At 40.9% G+C, this 26202-nt stretch overlaps 1 protein-coding gene across 5 annotated transcripts in view; it reads left to right on the top strand.

Annotated features, from left to right (window-relative positions):
* Positions 1-26202, top strand: part of cacna2d2a (calcium channel, voltage-dependent, alpha 2/delta subunit 2a) — a 191069-nt gene that overhangs the window by 142055 nt on the left and 22812 nt on the right. For all 5 annotated transcript variants that reach the window (XM_071495602.1, XM_071495601.1, XM_071495600.1 and 2 more), the window contains 7 exons: positions 9403-9534; positions 9759-9816; positions 19637-19687; positions 19858-19957; positions 21489-21650; positions 23835-23945; positions 24800-24878. In XM_071495602.1, the coding sequence (XP_071351703.1) occupies positions 9403-9534; positions 9759-9816; positions 19637-19687; positions 19858-19957; positions 21489-21650; positions 23835-23945; positions 24800-24878 (693 nt within the window). The remainder of the gene's footprint in view (positions 1-9402; positions 9535-9758; positions 9817-19636; positions 19688-19857; positions 19958-21488; positions 21651-23834; positions 23946-24799; positions 24879-26202) is intronic.

Genomic DNA, 26202 nt, shown 5'->3' with positions numbered 1-26202 from the left:
AAAAAGAAGGATGAAAACAGTGCGGGAATACACAAATTATTCTTTGGTGACTATTTTGTAGATTCAGTGGAATCACGCCGGTAATTGGAGCACATGCTGCAGATAGAGGGTACTAAGCCAGATTGGCTCATTCCTCAGTTACATGTACATTATAACATGTAGAAAATATAGAAGGTTGTAAATCAGCCTTTTTAAAAAGGTAGTAATTATGTGTGTATAGTATACTCAGAGTGTATGCTTACATCAGTGTCTATATGAGAATAAGAAGCCACAATTCCCAGCAGGGAATAGAGGAAACCACCAGTGAATGTGGGACGTCTTTTCATTAAATTTGAAGTTTAAATCCGCTGCATGCGGCGCCTTTTCCGGCGGCCTAACGTCATGTTGTCAGTTTGCTATTGTAGTCAGGCACAGTGAGAAACTTGGTTATCACAAATGAATGGCGAGGCCTGGCTAACTGTGTGTGCAGATGAAAGAGCAGAGCTTAAATGTTTTGCATTTCAGCCTCTACACACACACACACACACACACACACAAACACGTGTCACAGCCATCATTATTGCCACCCTTCCCTATACTTGCCCATCTGATTGTTCCAGTCGCTGCTCGTCATCAGATTTGCTTTACACGTCGCCAACATTTTCCAAAGTATACCATTATTTTTTAGATTGATTTTCCATAGCTCTTTCCTGTTGGCGAATTCAGGAATTATCCAAGACTTTGAACCAGCAATAATAACCAGCAATGATTTCTGTGGTCACTTTTGGACAGTGGAAAAGCACCTTGTTAGCAAACAGTAGCTTATTTTTCACATCCAGCATATAAACACAATATTAACCTTCTATTTACATTTCCCATCATCAACAAAACAAAACAAAGACCCACAATGCTAACAACAAAACTAAACAAGACAACATGACAAATAAAACATAATAAAACAAGACAAAATCCAAAATAACATCCTCCTGAGGGGAATATTTGGGTCTTCCGCTGCTAAATGCTCCACCGCGTTCACCAGCTATTTGCTAACTGTGTTTGCCTGCCATTTGGTGCTGAGCGTGTAGCATACAGTAGGTTTTTAGAGCCCTTTTGCTGAAAACAGCTTCGTGCTGTACCAGGTTTGACGAGAGTGAACCAGAACAATAACCTGAAAGATACTAAAACTTTCTATAGAGCTGAGGAGAACTTCAGAGTTGGGTGATAATTCATCGCTATGTTGAAATAGTCTTTCGATCCATTGTTATTGTAAAAAAATCTTATTATAGCAGCTTTAACGGCTGGCCTCAGTAGAGCACATTAGTCTCTTTAATGCAATAAAAAGCTGAAGTCACATTATTCCCCTGTTTGCTTGAACTTGCGTTAACTGAATTTTTTTGGGCCACTTGGGTGCAGTGGAAACAAGTTGTGAACACAATAACACATCATCACCTTTTATGTTGATATGGTGAACTTCACCTTGAGAAAAACAGTACAGCAACAGCAGTAATGGAGCAACATTATCATTCATTTGAAGGCGAGTTTCTGAGCGCCTCGTGAATGTAAGTCCAATATTCTCTCTCTATTATCTCTGTTTTTGTTCTCCTGAGGGAAATATCTGGCTCTTCACCTGCTAAATACTTCCCTGTGTTCATCAGCTGGTTGCTAACTGTGTCTCTCTGCTGAGCATATAGTGTACAGTGGGTTTTTAGAGCTCTTTCGCTCAAAATGGGTGCCTGCTGCGGCCAAAAATGATGCTGGGAGAGCAGTGAGAGTGAACCAAAACAGTAAAATTTCAGCCAGACAGCTAAAGGATGAGCTGAACCTCACTATAAAGCTCTGCAAAGCTGAGGTAGGCAGGTGATAATTCTTGCAAGCTTCATCACTACGAGCAGCCCCCCCTTCACATTGTCACATTGTTTTCACATTGTTATTTAATATATTTGTATTATATATAGAATATTGATGTGACGATGCAGCAGCCTAGCCGTGAAAATAAAAGACTTAATATTTGGCCAAAAATAAAAAAAAAAACACAAGAAAACGTTCACTGTTGTGAAGTTCCTATCTGAAACAATGAGGTGAAATTATCTAAAATGTTATGCTGTGGGTACTTTGCATTGGAAATAATTGAAAGTATAAACAATGTGAAGGGTATGCGAGAGGCTAAAATGTTTTATTACTTAAGAAACTTTAATTAACAAAACAGAAAAAACATACCCAGACCAGCAGCAAGCTTGTACTCCCTGTCCTTTGAATGTTAGCCTCCACTCTGTGGTCTGTGGCTGGATCCCCCTCTGGGAAGCTTCTGGCAAAAAAAAAAAAATCATCTAATTCACCTTTAGAAAGCGCAAATTGCATGTGGTGTATGTAATGTGCAATGGAATATTGAGTGCAACAGATACAGCAGACAGAGAGTCAATGCAACGTCGTGTGAGATTTGAAAAGAAGAGAAAGATTTGCATCTGTGGGGTTTCATGTGAGTGAAACTACCTCTGATGTCTCTCGTCTTGTTTAATACAGATCTGGAGAGAAGTCCGCTCGCCTGGTGCTGGGGGGACAAAGGCGACTTTTGATAGACAGACTCAGGTCTGTTCACAAAAGGAAGGGAAAGTGATAATGCGAGGAATGAGAGTTTGCTTTGTTTATTAGTCGTATTAAATGCTTTGGCTCCAATGAGTGACTGTTACTACTTAACTATGTATCTATGATAACATGCTACATTTGCTCACAGTTGCCGTTAGAAGCTAGAAATCTTTTGATTTGCTTCAGCTAAATGTAAAATTACATGTTTGTGAGTGTGTGTGCGCGCGTGTGTTTGTACATACAGCCTGTGTTCGTTTCACACACCCCAGGTTCCTTCAAGAGGAGGAAGCTTCCCTGTCAACCAACTCATGCGAGGCTGGAGATCAACTCAGCCCCTCTCAACATCAAACCAGATTTAAATGTGTGGAAAGAAGCAAAAGTGATTTGTGAAAGAAAAAAATGAAATAGAGAGAGAGTGCAAACCCCCCCCCCCCCTCCAAAAAAAATAAAAACCCAGAAGGCAATGGGGGGGTAAGGGGTAAGGAGAATTGGATTTGAAGTTAAACCAAAAGAGAAGAAAGACAGTAAAAACACTGCAGGCTTTATTTCTGTCGTTGTCAACTTTACAGACTCCATCTTTCTCTCTCTGCCCCTCACCCATCCAACCCCTATAGTGTGTGCCCAGTGAAGGGGCACTATCATTTACCCACACACTAATTAGAACAGTCAGCACAGCAAACTCCACTTCACTCACCACCAGCCTCACAAATTACATTTCATGTGTTTGTTATTTACTGCTCTTCTTTAATTAGAAAAATTATTTGGAGGAGCTCTCTGGAGGTGTGGTGAAATCTCTCCCTTCTGTCTTATTCTGTATATATTAATAATCACCCCTTCTCAGAGACCACCAACCCCCCTCCTACAAAATGCTTTTCCTGAGTGAGATTGTTTGACTCCCTCACATGAAATTTAATTCTAATGAGTTAATACAACTACGGTATGTTAGTTGCAAAGAAATCCTTGGAGAACGATTTTGTAAAGTAAACTGGAAAGAATAATAATGAGGTTTTACAGTATCTTCTGGGTGTTACTTTTCTCAATCAAAGCAACAGAAAAGACGCTGTTTTCTCAGCGAAGGCTTAGACTTTGTTTCAGCTTGTCTTTGTGGATGTGTGAGCGGCTGCCAGTTCCTGTTGCTGCTGTTTCCTCTGCAGGATGAAAGGTTTAAGGTTTGGCCTCTTTAACACTCAGCCAGGCCTCAAAGCAGCCCTGAAGGGAGAGGAAAGAAGGAGAGACAGGGAGGAAACAGGAGAGGGGGGTGAGATGGAGAAGGAATCGGGCTGACAGTACAGAGAGGCAAAGGAGGAGGTGGCACATGTAGATGCAGACATGTTTGTTTTACAGTGTCACGGACCTTTAGGGTTATTTGAAACCTGCTCACAGTGAGCTCTTCAGATTATCCACCTTTGCTGGAAATACATGTTGCTATTGAATTCAATCACTTTTCAGTGGCATGAGCACCAAAAATAAAATTCTATTCACCCCTCATTGCTTTGGTCTGGAAGTGAAAAAAAAAAAAGGAAGATTAAGGAGGAACAATTAATTAATTATTAATTAATCGAACTATCTGACAATTTGTGTGGCTGAATGGAACAAGGGTAAGTGAGGGAATATGCTTTTGTAATGAAGGTGAACTGACCATTTAAGTAAAGAGACTAGTGGTTTTGTGTTATAATGAGTCTCTCCTTACTCTGTGATACTGCCAAAGATTGTGATAATCTTCCCTTTTGAGATATGACTTTGGGAGAATATGCTTTCTAGATGTTAACTCACTAAGATTCATAACACGCTGTACATGTCTCACTGTTTCCCTACCTGTCTGCTTGAGTAATGTCACTTATAGGTCAAAGTTAGCAGACTTGAACTGCACCAGTACTTACTTAGTCTCTCCATTTAAAAAGTAGAATATGTAAACGCCTTATGGCAATGACAGTAATAACAGTTATGACTCTTCAAATGGGCTCAGCTAATAGCTTTAACTCCATTATCATTATGGATTTCTTATGAGCAACCGCTTGTGTTCCACTATGATATATTACAGGCCACTCTGCCTTTTTTTTCTGCCCTGTGTGTACAGTCAGTGCATGTACCTGTTCCTATAATGCTGAGTTAATACAAAGCATAAGGCTCTCATAGGTTTGGATGGCTCCTTATCACAGGTATATCAGTGTGAATAATGTGTGGATGTGGGGTTGGGGTCATGGGATAGAGGTGTTGGTGGAAAGGGGTTGAAGAATGATCTCACGCAGAGATGCTCCATAAATCCCACTCATAATTGTTTCCCTACTTAGTGTGCAGTCTTGTTCCATAAAGGAGCAAAGCCAAGGGTGCTCTAAATGTCAGAGGAGTGGCACGCTGATGAATTACCTTTTAAAGATATCAGAGAGAAGCGCGTTTCATGTGAAAGATGAGCCCAGCACAACGCTCGGGGGCCCTGTCCGCTTGTGTGAGCATATTCCCCCCCCAGGGGAAATTTGTCTTTTTATCAACTGTCCAGAGGAGTCACGGCATATCCTAACTGAATAAATCAAAGAGAATTAGTTTGTTGTGTTCTCTTATCTCTGATGTGCCCGTTCTTTCTGCAGAGATCTCCTGCAGATGTGTGTTTTTCTATGTGTGTGTGTTTGCAGAATGGGATCTACAGTAGAGGCGGCTCACACATGACTGGTTTAATTTAAACTGGCAGCATAAACACACATACACAACGTTTTATTACTCCTGGTTGAAAGATGAAGACTGACCAGCAGTTGGGTCGATATGAAGACACACAAGCATTCAGAAAACATATCAAGTACATCACAGGCATTGAATTCATGTGTGTGCGCAGCCCTGGGCAGCGATGCAGCTGATAATTTGTCTTGCATAGGCAGCCAGCGTTTTGTTAATACCTTGATGTTAGTCGGGGTAGCTGAGATGGTTCTAGTTTTAAACAGAGGTCATAGGATGTCTCTGCGCCCTTGGCCTGTCTGGGATAGCTATCATTACGGACCCAGCGCTTCTTCAGATAAGAGCACCCAGGACTTCACAGCACACAGGATGCTATGGCAGCAACCTGCTGTGATAACTCATGCTTAAAGGATAATACTTTTTAAACATTAATCGGATGACTCTTTCACCATGGAGTATTGCATGGCCCGCATGAAATTGAAATGCATAGTTTGGTTCCCTGAAAATTTCTGTTCAAACATCAGTAAAATGTAGTCACTGGTCTCATGCACTTTTCTCTCGAGTTCAGTCTTTCTTGCTCCTCAGATCATCTGGACTTTTGTAATGTAAACACTGTGCTATGAGAGATAGAACATTAAGCTCTTTCTTTATTCCTCTTTCTCATTCTGGTTGAATGCAATTAAGTTTATAGCAGAAAAGTCCAAACCAGAAAAATCATTAAAATGATAACATGGACAACATTGTTTTCCAGTAAAACACAAGTTACTGTATTTTTTATGATGATGGTAAAGCCCCAGTTGTCCTAACACCCCCAAATAGAAAACAGTAATGAACAACTTCTTCATTAACTAGTTGTTCACCTACCAAGTAAACAAAGGGATTCCATACTACAAACTAATAAGAGGCGATCACCACAATAAAATTACTAATAGCAATTGTTAAATGTCGGCTTTTGACAAAGCTTAAGACAATGGCGAGTAGCAAATTAATTAGTCCTCTAAACTGGAGGAAACAATGTCAGTATTTGTCAAAACAAAAAAAATTTCAACCATCTCAGTTCTCGCAGTCTGGTACCTGAGGATCATTTTTAAAGAAAACTGAAAAGAGGTAAACACTGAGGAGACGGTTAAAAGAGTGGAGACATTCAGAAAATGTGGGATAGGGCATCTGCCATGATATTACCCACTCCTAGAAAAGTGAGGAGCACAGAAAAGTGAGGCCTCTGGTCAGTACGAAATGAAGCTCAACCACTGACTCAGTACGTATCAAAACGTTGCTCAAAATATATACCAAAACTCACAAGTGTCCAACAACACATGGCCTGCAGCTAGACAAGGCAAATTCAATGCTCTGCCTACACCAAACTCCAGCGACCAAATACACACCACACTGGAATTAACACAGCAGTACCCCAAAGCAGCATACCCAAAGGTCTTCCTCTAAGCCAAAGGCTCACAAGCCAACCAAATTGCCCTAAGGCATGAAACACAAAGAGGTAACCAAGCTACGATAAAGCTCACAAAACATGAGCTGTAGCACGTGTGTTTAGCACAGCCAGCAGGCCAAGCTACCAAGCTGCCAACATGCAAAATCTAAAACATACTACTTCCTCACTTATCAAATACATCTCCATCCAGAAATTAGTTTCAGTCTGTTTTATTTGTTTCTTTCCATTTGTGAGGAAGTTGAATTTCAAAGTGCTCAGCTATTTTCAAGAGTTGGTCTCTTGTACACTGCTGCAAGAGCTCCCTAAAAGGAGACTCCACAAAACGTTTCACTAAAGAGGTCATGTTTCACCTAAACAAAAAAAAAAATCACATACAGTAAGTTTAAACTTACAAAATCCAGTTGTGCAAGGATCCAGTTGAGCAAACAAACCCAAGTAACCACAAATAACGGAGTCAAAAACCCACACTAACTAGAGCAGAACCAACTGACTGACTCAACCCTAGTCTTCAGGCTGACAATACCGGAGTGCTTGTCACACTTCCTATAATCAGTCCATTGACCTCGGTCATGTCTTAGATTCTATCATTTTCAATTTAGCAGTTTAAAGTTTGTTTAGATTTTTTTTTTTCTCTCTCCTTTCCTCATGGGTGAGAAATTTGCCTTTTTTTCGGGCTGTGAAAGCAGCCACTCATTCGTGTTAATTTCTGTGTTGCTTTCCATCAATCGTCCTCCCCCTCTCTCTGGGTTTTTATGTTTATCCCCATCTGTAGGGCTGCCTCTATCCTCCTCCATTCTTCCATTGTGTTTATGTCTATGAATTTTGAGAAAAACATGTTGAGGAGCTCCCCTTGGTGATGGCAGCAATTTGGCTTTCATATATTCCTATCCTCCAGACACTACTTAGTGCTTGTGTAGCGGGCGTGCGTGTGCGCATGTGCAGGTTTGTGTGCATTTGTTTTACAGGATGCTAGAGAGTAATGAAACTTAGCTTTGTTTTAAGCTCCAATTGTGGGGAGCGTTTGGCAAGGCGGAGCAGAGCTTTCAGCTGAAAAGATAACAATATTATTTTATGTAGGTTTAGGTAATGACAGTGTGATTGTGATTCTTCAGACACTTTCAGCTTAGAGTAAAAGAGGTGGACGCAGTAGATAGAAGAAGGTTGGTGGTGTATTTCTTACCTCTAAACTGACAGCTCGTCAAAGAATTTGAGTGGTAATTGAAAAGCATGGGAAAAGTGGATAATGATCATTTATTTGTGTGAAATTCAAACGAGGGGTTGAGAAAAGCTGGACTTGTCGGTTCAGAGGCTTATCTAGCTTTGGTTGGCTGAGTAATTAAATCAGAGAAGCGAGTGAAGTTCTCCTCAGCTCAGCGCCTCATCTTGTTTCCTCTTTAATCAGGTGGCTATTAAACCTCTGATTGCACTCCGCATCTTCTGACTTCAGCTTAGCTATTAAACACAGGCTGAAAGCATTTTTTGTGTGTGTGTGTATGTGTGTGTGTGTGTGTGTGTGTGTGTGTGTGTGTGTGTGTGTGCAGAGGCATATTGTCTCTTTTTGTAAGGATAGAAGAAAGTATAATCAGGATCAAAAATGAAGGAAATAGAACAATAGGAGAGGTTACTCGAAGTTAACTCATATTGTCCCTCGTATAGAAGGAGGATATGAGTTATGTGAGTGAGATAGAAAAGAAACGGGATGCTGTGGTACGGTTATTCTACCACCACCAGCAGCATGTTTTTTCATTTCTTGTTGACTAGATGATAAATACTTCTGTCCAAGACCATAAATCCATTTCACAGTGTCCCACTGACCTGTGAGATATATCTGCGACCTTACATTTTAAGTCAAAACACACACCTTGACGTGGTTAGGCGCACATGAACAAACAGACCAGTTCTCTTTCTCTTTCTTGTTCTCCCCTGTCCTCTAACGCCAAAATAGTTTTGTATTTCTCTGCTATCAAAAGTTCAGAAGTGGCTTCTGTCTCCACATGCTGCGAGTGACACATGACCTCCTCCAAGGTCATCTCAGATTCCTCATCTGCACTCCTCAGAGATCACCCAGATTAGACTGATGCCCCGCTCAGAGGGCTACCACTGGCCGAGCCGCCTGCATACATCCATTCTTATGTACTCAGCTTACTGCTGCTGGCACGGACAAGGTTGTTCAGCAAGGAGAGTTGACCTTTGGGGTACCAACAGAAAAAAACCTAGTGTGTTGCACTTTGCTTACACTATGTTTAGTGCTCATGACTTTAGGCTTTTATCAAAAATAATGGAACTTATCTGTTTATTTTGCATTTTAAAAAACAGGTGCAAAAAATCAGTAATATAAGATTGTGGGTGTAAATCGGATTATTAAAAAATATTTTTAGCGCCTGTAGCTTCAGCATTTATGCTTCTTTTAATACATACTTTTAGGGGCTATGGCACATAATCAGCAACTCATTTGCAAGTATCTCCATTTTTTTTCTTTTTACATAACCAGAAGCATATTCTGAATTGTGCTCGTTGCAAGAGGACCTTGTTTACCAAAAACTTGTGCAGCAGAAATCTTTTGGATCCATTGGGGACATGAAAATATAGGTGAAAATTTGTGCAAACCTTGTCTTCTCCTTTTGAAAAGCAATTTTCTGTGTAAATGGATAAACTTTACAACAATATGCCCTATACTAAATTAACCTGTTCACGTTTGTGTTTCTCTTTCTTTGTGTTTATTACAGCCCCAGTCATCCTTAATGAGTTAAACTGGACCCAGGCTCTGGAAAGGGTCTTCATTGAAAACCGTCGAGATGACAGCTCTCTGCGGTGGCAGGTGTTCGGCAGTGCCACAGGAGTGACACGATACTACCCAGGTAGGCTGCAGGGCACTGAGTCAACAGTCTTATAACTCAGGGCAAGATAAAGTCTAAATTGACCCGAGGGCTCCTCGGGTGCAGGACATTGGCAATCTCTTATCAGATGGCTGTACTGGTAACTCGATAGACAGAATGAAATTATGATTACTTTGATCTAATCTGATCTGAAATATCCTACAGTGCACTGTACGGCCCATAACTAACTTCCTTCCTCTCTTCAGCCACTCCATGGAGGGCACCCAACAAGATCGACCTGTATGATGTCCGCAGAAGACCATGGTAAGTGCCATCTATATAAAGAACCCGAGGTGTATAGTCTCAGTACAATATCAGTGTAATTTCTTCAGGGGCATTAATGGTGAAATACCCTGACACTGCTTTTGTCCTTTCGCCTTTAATGTACTTAATATAAGATAATTTGCTGAACTTTCAAAGTCCATTGTCTTGCTCCAGATGAGTGTTGGACAGAGTGACTGTTGGGCACCAGGTGAGTCCAGCTTAGTGTTGAGAGGACAGGGGTTTGTGTAGCTCAGAGCGGACAGCCTCTAGCCAATACAAACATCATCATCATCATCATCATCATCATCATCATCAGCAGCAGCAGCAGCAGCAGCAGCAGAGTAAAATTGCAGAGATTTAACTTGTCATCACAACACCTGTGCTGTCAGCAGCAGCGCTGTCACACGGTCTTAAAATTCTGACAAACTGTTGTGATGTGATCTCAGTACACACACATGCTGTACACACATTTGATTTTTTTTTTTTAATTTAGGCATAAACTTGTGTCCATACTCTTTGATTGAATATTGAAGATCATTTTAGGTCTTTTCATAATCTTCAAAATTCTTTGCTCGGCGTTGGAGTTAAAAGAAATAACCTATTTACATAAAACTCTTTTGAATTATTACTTGTGCTTACTTCACTGCGCTACATTAAAATACTAAAATACAAAGGTAACATGCTGTATGTATCAATGCATCTGTTATAAAAAAATTATCTTAACATAATTGTTAAGATAATTCTCTTAAACTGGCTGCTTAAGGCATGTGTGCACATTAAGATGACTTTGTGATTGTAGCCACATGTACAAAGAAAGGGTTTAATTTTTAAATCCAGTCTTGTATAAAGATTCCTGTACAGTGTTTTGTCTCCGGCTCCTGTAGACCTCCTGTGCTCCCTACAGCCTACAGCAAAATAAATGGTACTGTTTAATGGAATGAGATCAAAGCATTTTCCCAACCCATATTTATCTCAGTAAGTGATAATGTAGAATGCACTGTGTTGTGCTACAAGGACAAAACAAGATAGGGGCTAATGTTTTTGTTTAAAGTGACCACCTTTGCCTGTGGTTCTTAGAGCAACAACTGATCCCCGTACAGTGCCGGGATGGCCAAGTGTGACAGGCTGGACAGAACTAGGCTGCGTCGAGCCAAACAGCCCCCTCACCCACCCGCCCTAGCTTCCTGTCCATCCTTCCAGGTTCAATCTACCTGCCACTGTCACATCGGCTTTGTGGCAGCCCTGCCTGTTGCCTGGTTACAGGTTGGAGTGAACTGGACATAATCATGGCAGCAATGTTGATTAGACCTGACCCCATTTTCCATCTCTGTCTCGGTCCAGCTCAACCTGAGTGGCTGTTTGAGGTCAGGCCAGGCTGTCAGATGAAGTCAACGACCCAGACCAAAAAAACAAAAGACAAGCAAGAGAAACCTTTGCATTCTGGTTAAGTTTATACGAAACCCACGATCCAAAATCCACAATCTTGACATCATTTGATTTGTAAGTGGAGTTTAAAAGGCCCAGTAAAGGTTCATGGCTTAATTTAGTGTTCCATAAAAATCTGAAAATTACAGCGCTTCCATCCTAACCAACCAGTGCTGATTACCAAAACAAATGACTTGAATACCCATAAAATAACACTATATATAAAACCAACATAAAACTACAGTTTATTCAAAGTCAAAGATGTTTGAACTTTTGATAAAGAACAATCCAAACAACATAAAAACAAACAATTAAATTAATCAATTAAAGTTTAAACAGTTTACATCCCCCTCACAGTGTTGTGGTTGTACTGTCATATCACCTGTGGGATAAAAGAGAGAATAGTAAGTTGGTCAATAGAGTCACTTATTTTTACTGTTAATTCCAAATATATTCAGATATATAACTGAGGGGTTTGACCTGTCAATCAGTGATACAAGGTTCTTATTGGATGACATTACAGTTACATTTAGATTATGCACGGAAGCATTTTAAGCCTTTCAACAAAAAAATTGAAAGGGATCGCCTAACACCTCCGTTTATCTGTAATCATCGGACTAACAAGGTGTTCCCTGACAATTTAATTAAGTTAACACCCGAAGAAAGTCTCCCTAGTGCTCCACTGTCACAGCAGGCAACACGATAAACATGAAAAATGCTGGAAAACACAAGGCACTGTGCAGCAGGGCAACTTAAAACAAGGATCCTGTCTTTGATCTGTCAGCACAATAACCAAAGCTCACCCGAGTTTAATTCTCTTACACGTGTTTTGACTGGGGGACTCTTCCCGGAGACAGGAAGGAACAAGGAAAGAGAAAGGTGAGGGGGACTGCTGAGCGGCGGCAGCATCTGTGACGACATTACACAGAGAAAGGGGTGTATTTTTGCGCAGACGAACACTTTGTCACCCCCCTGGTCCTCCATGTTTGTCACTGTCATTTCTGTCGAGCTTTTCCTCATGTCGGAGCCTTCGACATTTCCTGTGGCCTGTTGCTTAGCAACTTGTGCCCAGCCGCGCTGAGTGGCGGGGCCGTGGCAGGGAGTGTCATTATATGTCAGGTCAGACTTGTGTGATTATAGTCTAACATGCTGTCTCCCCGACTGACATTCTCTGGAGAGGTCGGCCAATCACACACATTACAAAAACAGTCCACAGGGGTTAGGTAAGCCCGTCATGTGACACGGCGAGATAGCAGCATCCGTCACGGGGACAGTAACACAAATAACAACATGAGCATTAACGCAAGTCGGACAAAACACAACTCATGCACCCACTAGGTGATTCAGTAGAATCGAATTTTGAATTGTTAAAATCTTAAAGAGCCATTATGCATATTTACAGAAGAGAATGAAACAGAATTTGGGCATCTAGGCTTCAGGTGTTTACCATAGAAGCAGTTAACAGACATCTGAGAGCCAGCAACATTTTTCCCCTTTTTCAACAAACCCACATATCATACCCACCTATCAAGTGAGATTTAAAGTGGGCTTGATAACAATTGCTGAATTTACCACTGCGACAGTTATGGGATAATAGTAAATCCTAAAATGTAGTGTAACAGAAGGACCAACAAAAAAAAGAGTCATAGAGTAAAGCAAAAATGATAAGTAATGTCTCGCTAAAGTTTACTAGAAATAGCCACCATAAGATACTGGTCATACCAGAGCAAAGCAGCAGAAACCCTCAGGAAGATGCTGAAATAAACCAGGGTGCATTTGATTGCTTATTAATACAGCCTTTCATTTGTAAGAGATTTTTTTTCCTTTTAAGAAGTGAAATAGTCTTGTTTTAAGTGGCCTGTCCCTTTACAGCATTCAGCACTGGAGAGGACCCATATCGTGTAGTTTTATTCCAATCGTAAAGTCGAAGCTATCATTGCAGAAATAGAGAAAATGCTTCATTAGTACAGACTAGACAAGAAAAGAAACCATAAAAACATTGTGCGGCATGTGAAATTTAAATGTCACTTTTCTTGGTAATTGTACTTTTGTCCGAAAAAGTGCACATCAAAACAAACACCAAGGATAAACACATACAGGAAAAAGGGCCTTTACATGTGTGTCCAGTAAATAATGTACAAACACACACTGTGTTGCACATTGTCCCACATATCTATCTGCTCTTTTCCTCTCACAAACTCACAGATACATCAGATCACATGGGCTGATATACCAGATAGATAATGTAGCTTTGCAAATACCAGTGTAGCCACTGGAATACACAGATGCCATTGCAGGGACATGCCTCAGTAATGTTTGCACTGACACTGTGGCCGGGGCTTCGTCACCCAGTCAAAGCTGTGATTTACTGTGGAGAATGAAAGTAGCAGCCAGAATTCACGGCCAGTTTGTAACATAATAGACCTGTAGCTTCACTGGGATGGATGGATGGTGGCGTTGCTGACCTGGCCGGAGCTGGCCAGGTGCACTTCTTACGAAAAAGATCGGTGGGCCGTCTGCCTCTACAGATGGGCTCTCTCTCCCCCGTCTGCTCCCCCACCAACAGCCCCAGGAAAATTAATGGTCCAGTCAACACACTTAATTGTCTCCAATTGCTCTGACATTAATTATTAACATTTGTCCATTATAATGTCTGTTCACCATATCAAGGGAAGCGAGGCAGAGCGAGGAGTCAGGCAGAGGGAGGGAGGAAAATGAAAGGGCGAAGAGAGAAGTAACCAGAGACAGGCAAGGAGTCCTGTTAGCCAAGCGTTGCAAAGATCCCATTACCTCCCAGGTTCACAACGGCATGTAGGCTATATCACATATTGATTTCTTTAAAAAGTCAATCTAACCTCTTTGTAAATATTATGACTACTAGTCAATCCTCGAAGCTGAGGCTCCCCAAAATACTATTCCCAATATCTAGAGCCCTGAGCTTCACCTCCTCCATCTTTCATTCTTGTCCTTCAATTATTCTTCATCCTTCATTCTTCTCACTCTCTTCAGCCCACGTGAGGGAGAAGCTATCTCACAGAAAGGACAGTGTGTTATTGGTGAGACAGGAGGAGACACAAAGCTTTAGCAGTTTCACTAGGAGAATCCCAATCAAAAAAACTTGACATTTCAGTTTGAACCAACATGTAGAGACACAGCAGGTGACTTTTTCTTCCATCTTAAGAGCAGCAGTAACAGACTAGTACTTCTACTCATAATTGATACTGATGTATTCCAGTATGCAGGACTAATTCAATATTCTGTACTTATTTCAGCAAGGAAAGTGGTGGAAAAATTGAGCATAAAATTTTGTGTGTTCTTCGTAGCCATAACCGAAAATATGGAAATGTGAATGTTGGTACCAACACTTCCAATAATCAACAGAAAGTGGAAAAAATAAACGGCAGACAACATCTCTTTCTCCTGCAGGCTCTCTGGACGCCGTCCTCCTATATTTTTATCTTAATTCAATCTTTACTCGCCTGCCACATCCACAGGAGCACTAAGAGAGCAGCAGTCCATAAAATAATAAGCCCATCAGCACAACACAAATCCACGCACACTTGGGAACATGCACACAAACATACCTACAACGCACACAAATGCATACACACTAACAGTTTCTCTGTGTTATATACAGTTCTCCCATTATGGTATTGAGAACATGATGCGTGTATATCAGAGCTCGCACTGAGGAGACAATTCACACATTATAGTGGACAAAAACACGATATTGAAGATACTATATATACATCCCACTCATTAGGTATATGCCATGTACAATGCAGCCAGGAAACAAGTTCAAAATGGACAACAGTGAAACATGAACACATAACATACAGTAAGCTTTTCTTGCACTCTCGCTGTGGCACAATAAAATGAGCCTAAGCCACTCCATGTATCATGCTACATGTATCTATTGCATGTATCTGAAATGTATGTCATAGATAATTCCTCTATTTAAATGTAATGCACAACACTTTGTGGAATGTGTCTGGATGCATAAACACAATCTCCAGAGAGAGTTAGGCCCCCGGCACAGTTAATGTATTGATTTTACAACGCTGTGCCATGATAAAACTATTTCATGAATTCCAATGAGACTCCTTTACTGGACTGCTGCAAAAGGAGTGAAATACAATCACCACAACGAAGAATATGTCATTGTGTTCATTGCTTGTATAATGCATTTCTTTTAGATTTATGTTGGGGGGGGGGGGTTGTGAATGGTGCTGCTTTAATCTCTTCTTATTTAGAGCAATACCTCGTTCCACCTCAGTGTAAAGAGCACGTGTCTAACACACACACATATCAGACTTCACCGTGATTGTACATAATGTCACATACACATTTGTGATCGTATGAACATGATTATTTCATGACATACATGATGTATGTTATGGCTCTCTTGTATTTTTTATGGGCATACAAGTCACTACCCCTTGCTTTTTGATTTATTTGGCTGATATTATATCACAATATGAAAAAAACAAAAACAATGGCCACTTTATCGTCAGCAATCACATGTTATTTGCAATTCACTGTTTACAACAACATAAGAACAGAGAAAAGCATTTCAATTCTCACATTTGAGAAGCTGGTACCAGGAAAGGTTTTATATTTTGTTGATGAATAACTTAATCAATATCCAAAATTGATTTCACTAAATTTTCTGTCTATTGACTGATCTCTTTTTGTCATTAAAAAATCAATAAGCTATTTCAAACAATCAAAACAGATGTAAATGCAGAAAATGTTGTGCCACATTATTGAATATTCATATTGTATGTAAAATGAATGCTGCTTTGTGGGGGTGTAACAACTATTCGATTATTGTCAGAAAACCTTATCATTTGTACAAGGCCCAAAGACACTTTGTCAGTGAATTTATATTTGATTTTATTTCCTCAGTGCAATGTGTCTCTTTGATGTGATCTTAAAGGCTTTGAGGTTTTACCATAATGTAATTCAGAACCAAATTTTTGTTTTTGTTCATGTGGTTCAAGGCAGTTGGTTTGAGTTTGATGTTTCAGATACTAATTTATGGTATGTGAGATTTGGTCTAAATACCTGTAGATGATGGACACGTATATGAATTAAAGGGGAGCTGGACTTGGACGGAGAGCTTTCACATTAGTTTATCGTCTGCAGTAAGCGGCTCAGAGTGAACCAGATCCTCATATATGGATACATAGTGATGTCAAAATAAAATGCTCTCACTAGTTATGATTGTTCAGCACCAGTGGCCAGGTGCTGACCATAACTTTCGGTGAGAGAGGCCATAGGCTGAAATGTTGAGTCTACCGGCTGACGGCTGATGGTTGTGTCACTGTGGGACAGAATGGACGACAGGGCTCAGTTCAGCACCAGCCAGGCCCATCTGCTTGTCACCTGGTCTTGGCACGCAGGAGACTGGGTAATGACAGGGAAAGAATGGCATCAGTGGGCAGAAGCTGAGAGGTAATTACTGACTGGAATCCATGCAGAAACAACACATCTGGATCCATGAGTCAAAATGTGGAGAATTATACACTGATACCGGCCTCAATTCATGATTTTTATCTGTCAGAACGGTAGAACTGCATATCAGCCTGGAGACTAAAAATCCTTGACTCCATCCCCCCTCTCTCTGATCCTGATGTTCTATGCTCAGAGGCACAGAGAAAAATTCAATCGTACTTGAGGCAATGGAAAGGGAGAGAAAGAGAAGCGGTGCTGATACACCAAGACAATCTGTGGGGAAGATCAGCCATGGTAGCACTATAGCTTCAGTGCAGAGTGACGCTATTCTGGCTCATGTGTTACTCTTCTCTACTCCATCACTGCTCACACATTCCTCTTAAACCCCATTACTGCTGATCAATGCCGCCTCTTTCACAGTTAGAGAAAAATGATCTGCTTGAAAGTAATATTTTCTCAGCAGATTTTAGGGCCAAAGTTTACACAGTCTAACATTGTGAGATTTTACATTGTGAGATGACCTATAATGACTGAGTAATAGAAGTCTGCATTGCCGTATAATTAACATTTAGCCCCTTCAAAATAACTTGAAGTCCCATTAAAGGACTATTCTCCTCTATGAGAAATAGGCTGACCAGAGAAGTTAATGAAATCCTGCAGTTGGTCTGCAGGCATCAGCCGTCACCAAATGACCCTCCTTCAATCTCCAGACAGGGTGTCTCCGTCCATGAGCCTGAGGGAATTGAGACGTGGCCCACATTCTGACTGAGTTTCCGTCCTGCATCGATGATTGCTTTCACTAACCCCATCCGCTTGAAAGAAAGAAGCCGCCACTGTGTGGAGTCTCAGATCTCTCCTCCTCTCCCTCTCCCTCTCACTCCCTCAAATTAAGATTTCAGTAATTAAATTGATAAAAGTCAAGCATGCCAATATGCCTCATGGTTCCAGACCTGATTTCATATGCCACACAGTTGTGGAGAGCTGCGGAAGTTCTACCTTTGATGTGGCATTCTTTATTATTGAAAATAATTGGATTCTCCCTCCCCCTCTCTCCCTCACGCATACACACATTTTGCCCATGTTCACTCTGGGCATGCTCAGTTAATCGACCTCTTGCAAGGCAGTGCTGGTGCTGCTGAGTCCCTGTTCCATCTGGGGGCTTCCAGGCAGCTTTTCAGCAGAGTGGGGCCCAGGTTGTGTCTGAAAACCGGATTTGTGCAGCCCAGGCAGTGTGCTGAGGGACGTCACTTCAACTCGGGTCAGGGGTCATTCTGCAGGTTGGAGTGGCGCCTGCCAGTGAGTGGGAGCTCTGAGACTTGTGGGAGCAGTGGCGAAGCCTACCGGGGCTCCGTTGCTCTACCTCCATATCAGCTTGGCCAAGCATAAGAACAGAGCCTCTCTGGCCCACAGGCAGCTGGCTTCTCTCCACACTCAGCAGAATGGCTGATAATCAGCAGAAAGAGACCCCCGATGATTACTCTGCCTCTGCCTAAGACGGCTGCTAACTGCTTGCCTGCTCACTCCTCAGAATGTCAAACTAGTACTCACATTTGAAACCCCCCTCTGCCCCTTCCCAGTGTGCCACAGAAAAGCCTTTAATGTCCATCAATGTCAGCTTTCTCTCTTTGTATCAGGGGTAAATGTGAATTTAATTGCTACTGGAGCAGAGCGAGGGCATTTTTTATTTTCCTCTGTATATCATCCTCTATCCACTGTGGACAGATGTTACGTGTGAGTCTCGTCCTGGCCTTGCTAGTTCAGTGCCATCGCTGCTTTGTGGGCCTACCCTGTCCTGTTATGGCTGACACGCACCCATAACAGCACCTATTTTAGGAGTTTCTTTTCAGCAGAAGCATAATGGTCTTAAGCAGCTTGCGCCTCCCGCCGACAAAGGGACCGCCAAAGTAAATAATGTGTTTGACGCCCAACTGATGAGTCATTTAAGGAAGAGAACATCAGCTATTTTACTTTACTGACAGCACTTAGCTCAGCACAGGCTCTCCACAGCACAGGTCAGCACCACTCAGGCTGCTCCTCGACAAGTTTATATAAATTTCAAGTGACTAAATATAAAGTATATTACACTGTGTGAGTCACAATAGCGTCACTGCCAACAACAAACTGGCATTTTTTTCTGGCATTTGATCATGTTGATCGGTGCTAGAAATAGACTGTGTCATCTTATTGGCAGATTGTTAAAGATAGCTCAACTTTTAACAGGTTAGGCACCATTAGGATATTTGTGAATTTAACTCCACCTGAAACGAACATCAGCAGGTCTCCGCCACAGTTTGTGGTGGCCAGTGACTGATATAAATAATGTCACATTTTCAAAACAGAAACTTAAACAAACAGCTAATTCAAGCAGGTTTTTAAATCAATATGAAGCATAGCGGTGATATCTCAATATCAAAAGCATTTTTAAACACGCAACCATAAAATATCAGCCGTTGTCATTGGGTTACAGGTATGAAAAACTGTGTGAAGCCTTTGTTGATATATATTATGTTAATATTTATATCTTTTAGACAGAGTACTAGGCCGGTTTTGTCAGTGATGGCTTGTGTGGTTAAGAGGTTACAGTCCAGTACAGGCCATTGTCGTGAATATTATAATATACTTAGACCATAAACTAGCAATTACTATGGCTTATGCAGTAATTATTCAGAGTGGGCATTGTTATTCAGAATGGAGGAGTATCTCTGTCCAAGTCTGCCAACAGTGGCTGTTGCCAACACTGAAGTATACTATATAGCACAACTTATTAACTCTTCTAAGCACATAAGCCTTTTCTGTATTCTGTAGCTTAAGTGGGCTCAGCCATGGTCGCTTCATATTATCATGGCTCAGCTCATTGCGACTTTGGCTTCTTTCTTTAGTGCAGTTCACAAAGATTATAGGAACAAATTAAAGCTCATTCTTTGTGTCTTTTGTGCAGGTATATCCAAGGTGCATCGTCTCCAAAGGACATGGTCATCATTGTGGATGTGTGAGTGTCTCACTGCCTCCTCTTTCAACATTACTCCCTGGCTAGAGTTTGTGTCTCCGTCAAAGGGCACTAGTGCCACCTGTTGGTCTGAGGAAACCCTAAAGTTAGAGGAAGGCGACTGCTCCTCATCCATTTGCCACTCTAAGTGCTTTGCTGCTTCTTTTCTGCAGGAGCGGCAGTGTCAGCGGACTCACCCTGAAGCTCATGAAAACCTCTGTTGTGGAGATGCTGGACACTCTATCAGATGATGACTATGTGAATGTGGCCAGGGTAAGTGGAAGTTTGTAGATCACGATTTGCAATTAATCATACAAATCACTCCTGGAAACAACAATAACACAAATATTTGTTGTATTCATTAAGCAGGTGGTAATCAAGCAGGGAGTCAGTAAATGGCACAGTGTGCTCATACTACTCCCAGTTGTTTGCTCGCAGTGGAAACACTACACTTCCCTCATTAAAGTGTATTTGCTCTTCCTGCATCACTGTTGTCCATGTGGGATTATGCCCGTCTGTCTCTTTCACTCTCTGCTGATTACTAAGCTTTCTATTAGGACTAATGTTTAGGGGAATATTAACGTTATCCTATATTGCAGGACAGATAACGCAGACACACACACACATACACATACACACACACACGTCCACATGCTTGGTGTGGTGGCTCTGTTTGGAGACTTCCCTCAGTAATCCTTCATAATCCATTGCTCTTAGCCACTGTATGCCTCTAAATCCCAGCTCTAAGAGCAAGAAATGAGCATGGTAATCTGGGTGGGAACGCATCTGATTTTCACCGCAATAAAGAAAGTGAGGGCTTACAAAAGCTTGCTGTGAATTATTTGCAAACACAAAAGACATTAATAACTAAAAAATTAACTGAAAATAATCATCAGACACAATCTCTTGAGTCTGCATGCTTCAGTACACGTCTTTATGACAAACTGGGGCCTCACTTCTGTAATGCCAATGGAATTAGTTACAATAATACAGAATTTATTTCAATGGATTTTTTTTATTTCTATTTATTATAGCATGTGGATGTAACCCAGCTTGGTTTTTTCCTAATCCTGTTTCCTGCTGTAACTCACAACCTTTTATGACACAAGAGAAGGGATATTAAGGAGTAACTAAGTGAAGGTTCTTGAATATGTGAATATGTAAATACTTTTGTGTCTTTGATTTCTTTGTCTATTAATTTAAATGTGAAGCAACACAAACCTGCGAGAAATGTCAGCTTTTTGCACACATAACGTTTTACATCAATCTGGCTCGAAAATGTCAGTAGATTTTGAAGTTGACCTTCAAAAAGAAACAACATTTGAAACCTGCTATTACACACATTGCTGCTACTATTGTAATCACACATAAACACTGCACATGAGAAGAAATATATATGCCAGGCACACACACACACACACACACACACACACACACACACACACACACACACACACCTTTAGGCTAATTTGGTGGATGAGATGAGACAGATGATATTACCTTGGCTGGGTTTCTGTTCAGTGGTTTGCACTGGCGTTTCAGGTGCACCTGTTCTTTGTGTGGAAAGTTGTAATTACCAGTGTTTACTGCCAGCCAGAGAGTAGCAGGGCAGCTTACATCTGCACACACCCACGTCTGCATCCTGCCGCCATGAACTACACATACATATCATAGAGAAAACACAGGAATACACAGTCTTACAACAGTTGGATCCAAACTTGGATGCAATCTGTGGGTATTTTTTTGTCTGGAAAAGCTAGTATACATACGGTGTACTCACGTGTTCTTTGATTTCCCCCTTTAGTTCAATGAGAAGGCCGACGCTGTTGTCCCTTGCTTCAGGACTTTGGTCCAAGCCAACGTTCGTAACAAGAAGATCTTCAAGGAGGCCGTCATGCATATGCAAGCCAAAGGAACCACAGATTACAAGTCTGGCTTCACATTCGCCTTTGAACAGCTTCTCAATGTAAGGACCAACAACAGTTTCAGGGCAGGGCCATGTGAGGGTGGATGTTTATTTGTGGTTGACAAATTGTGCCCTTCCAGAAAGTCTCAAGAGGAGCACATTCTGCCACAGTTACTGTCTAATCCAATTAATAAAGCTGAACTTACAGTGATAAAACGGTGCTGACAGTGAGTGGTTCAGGTTTGTATAAGACATTTCCAGAGTTCTGTCATTGTTGAAGATTGGACTGATTATAACTGCTGTTGCAATAGAGTGACGCTAGCGTTTGCAGCAGCCAGCACAGTGGTGGGATCTGTCAGCAGCAGGCGTCCACGTGCTCCCAACACAGGTGCTGCCTCAGCTCCGTATGCTGCTGTGTATTTTAGGAGGCTGCCACCCTAATGGGCTCTGATGGGATGATTGATGAGCGCAGCCCAGAGGAGATCAGCCACAGACAATTTATATTCCTCTGGTGGGGTTGGCGGCATTGAGCCAAGTGCCGGCTGCACACTCCCACCCTCCCCCTGCTCCTTTTGCCAGCAGAATGAGAAATAAAAAGGCCTCTTTAATCGCTGTCTGTGGCAGACTCACTTCCATGATTGGTGGCAGAAGCACAATAAAAATATGTAATTGTAGCAATATTATTTATCTTTATTAGAATCTTGTCAGATTGACATGCCGCTGGCCTGCATATCAATGGCAGCTGTCGTGCAGACAGGGGGGTGGTGGGTTTGTATGAAAACTGAATGCTAAACACTGGTGCCTGGCTGTGAGCATATAGTGCTGGAATGCTTGTGAAAGTGCTTCTGACACAATCAAATTTAACGCTAGAATAATGTTATATATTTCCAATGAAATCCTAAAATTATGATAATATGAGGAAGCGCGTGCCTCCCAACTGGGAAATTTGTAAATGCAGATGAAAAGCAAAGAATGAAAGCAAAGAGTGGATTAGATGGTTCCACTGCACCTAAAAATATTTATATTTGGACAAAAGAATAGTATTTTTACTTTGATAGGGAGGTGAATAGATTTCCAGCACTAATCCCTGCCTTCTATCTGATGATTGTATGATGTATTAGTAGATAGATGTTAATTAATACGTTAATAAATTAGCAGCATTCCAAGAAAGAATCTATAACCTCTCCATGCCACACCTGAAATTTCCCAGGTTAAATCAACAATATTAAATTAAAACACAATCACACACATTTGTTAACATAAGGAACACTACATTATTTTCTCATTTAAGTGTTGAGTAATTTTAAAGAAAGTTTTGTCACATACTATTCAGTAAAGTTTTCCATCATTTCAAGCTTGCAGGAGTAGACACCACTAAAAGATATGGTGTTGAAAGAAAAAAATAGATGAATAATAATAAATATAAAAATAAATTTGAAGAGCAGAAACAAATGTGAAAGACAGAGTCCGCAATGTAATAAGATTTAAAGGAAAACAGTGCTATGAATGGAGATTTTCAGCAATGACTGGAGTCTAAACAGGCACTGCCAGTTGGTCCCATAAAAGGACCCATGAGGAGGTCCCATCTTACAAACTACATTTTATTCTGAGGCGGGATATATGAAGTGAATCTACAAACATACTGACCTTACAGTACCGTTGCATCTGTGCTATCTTTTAAAATAGCAGCTTTTTGCCAGTTCCCTAAAATAATAACTCCAGAAGCTATAACCAATAATCAAGAATGGTCTGATCAATGTACCTTCCAATATACAATGCAAGGAAGCTCCTACTACCATTATGAATTTCAAGCATAAATGATCCTTTGTCACTTTTATCCTATGGAGTCTTGATGGACTGACCAAATACCAGGAACACTTTAACTCTTTACCTGTTTTAGGATATTGTCATTCATCATCTGTTTATACACCAGCATGTCCACAGGAGGGGTTTACGTTGCTGATAAATAAATTAACAGATATCTAATTACAACTACCTTATAATGTGTTATAAACCATTTATTATGTATATGTACTGCTAAATAGTGGGGTTAAAGTGTCACAATCATATCTATGTAAAACTTTGTATTGTTTCTCTGACACAACCACAGTAGCACACTGTTTTGAATGATGTTCTAGCCTGACCACCTTCCCCTTTTATTCTTTTCTCTAACTCCCCTGTCTTCTCTTCTTTCCCTCTCATTGCTCTTCTCTCTCCTCCTTCTTCTCTCTTCATGTGCCACAGGAAAGCAGTGCCCCGCGGGCCAACTGCAATAAGATGATAATGATGTTTACAGATGGCGGAGAGGATCGTGCACAAGAAATCTTTGAGAAGTACAACTGGCCCAACAAAACAGTGAGTCGGTCCCCATAAGGCTGTTATCTAGTCATCTACTCGCTCTGCCAGTCCAAGAGATCATGCATGTCCAGAAACTGTCTTAGCAGGTCCTTTTCTCTCCCTGTCTCCCACCGTTTTCTGCTGACATTGTCTCATTATAGCACAGGCGGTTGTGTTAGTTAGGCTGTCAGACATGCCAAGCACTCCAATCTGTGCACATAATGTCCTCTCCAAGCTTTCTTCACTTCCATTTTGGCTGTTCTGATTCAGGCTTTTTCCTCTCGTGATTCATCTCTTTTAGTCTTCAACTTTGTCCCCCTTCGTCTGTTTCTCTTTCCCTCTCTCCTCTTCTGTCTCTTTTGTTGTTTGGCTGCTGGTGTTAACAGCTCTGACCTGCTGACTAATTAGCCACTTTATCATCAGAGCCTATGAAAATTACAGCCAATAGATACTGAGCTTGTGTCTTTGTTCCTGTTCTTGTTGTCACTGTCACCCCTCCTTTCCCCCATTTCACAGCCCCACCAATATTTATTCTGATATCCATTACTATCGAGTTCCCTCATGACGGCTGCTGTCATACAGGAATAATCTGCAGTTTGACAACTCTCTCACTGCAGTCTTGCGTTGGAGACAGTTGTGTGAGGTGACTGGGAGGCTAATATAATCATAGTCAAGGTTTGTGCATCGTAGTTGTCATATGACAGTGAATGTACTGCCGTTCAGAAGGAGGTTTGTGGGGTGCGGTTTCGCTCTAGTAGCTGTCTCTGCAGAAGCTTGTTTTACCTCTATCTGTAATATTCTTGCATTTCCTTCAAATGACTTGTCTCCTTTGTCCTCTCTGTGTCTCTGCATTTCTCTTTCTCTCTGTTCAGGTTCGTGTGTTCACCTTCTCTGTTGGCCAACATAATTATGATGTCACACCTTTGCAGTGGATAGCTTGTGCCAATAAAGGTAAGTGGATGAGAGATTTCCACTGAAGCGTGTTTGTATGTAAAACATGTAAGGGAGATAGAAGAGGTGATGAACTGATTTAATAAATTAACACATTTTTATGCCTTTGCGCCAGAGACAGCCGGGGCTGGAGGCATTATGTTTTCTGATTCCATCCCATTCTTGTGAATGCGATATCTCAGTAATGCCTTTAGTGATTTTGATCAAATTTGGCACAAACATTGGACTCAAGGATGAATTGATTAGATTTTGGTGGTCAAAGGTCAAAGGTCAAGGTATATATGTATGCATATTCATATCTTTTTTTTTTTCATTTATTCATATATCGTTTTATCTTGTCTGTGTTTTATGCCTCTGAATGTTTTATTCGCTTTGTAAAATGTCCCTGGACGTCTCATCAATAAAATGTATTATTATTATTATTATTATTATTATTATTATTAAGGTCACTGTGACTGCATAAAACATGTTTTAACTTCACTCAAGAGTTCATACAGCAGTTATAACAACATTTCAAACAAATGGTTAATATTTTACATTCTGGATTAACAGGAATGTAATCTGAAAGTAGTCTGAGTGGCATAGGCATACAACTGCAACGTGGTAATTCTGGTCGCATCATACTAAAATGATCAATTGCATGTTCTTGAACAATATCGTGTGTGGTGACATTAAAGGAACCACCCCCAACAATTTATTTATTTACCCTGATGTATTTATTTACCTTTATGTGTTTATTTACCCTCCATGCGTTTTATTTGACTGTCTGAATTCTGAGTGGGAAATGTATGCACAATATAGTGCCCTCAGAAATTCCCACGATGGAACAAAATGTGTCCATGACATGTTCTCTACTCTCTGTTAACAATCCCACAGTGTATGTACGTAAACATAACAGCTGAACAACACAACACCTTTCAGTGATGACACAAAATGATGACGATAAATAATACGTGTCTAAAATCTCAATTGACTGTTCACTATATAGAAAAAAGAAGTTTAGATTACTGTATTGCAGTTGACAGTCAAGAGAAGGTGCCCCTTTCCATGACCATAAAGAAGTAGATAAATAAATCTGTCCAGTCTGTACCTCATTATCCTGTTTATGGTCAAAGGGTGAAGTGATGTATAGATGTACTGCAGGACAGTATGACATCACTGTTGGGTGGGTTACACATGGAACAAACAGCCCACTTCTGATCACATCCAGGTCAGCAGGCTTGAAACTTTTAAAATAAGGGAAATAAATTGAAATATTTAAACCTGCCTGCACCATTACAAACCCACCAATATTAACATTTATCCAGGTGTCTGTCTTACTGCA

Source organism: Trachinotus anak, unplaced genomic scaffold (assembly GCF_046630095.1).
Source record: "Trachinotus anak isolate AG129_WGS33_773 ecotype Australia unplaced genomic scaffold, CSIRO_AGI_Tana_v1 ptg000013l, whole genome shotgun sequence".
NCBI lineage: Eukaryota > Metazoa > Chordata > Actinopteri > Carangiformes > Carangidae > Trachinotus > Trachinotus anak.
The sequence above is the reverse complement of the archived record's forward strand: the minus strand, read 5'-3'. Positions and strand labels throughout refer to the sequence as shown.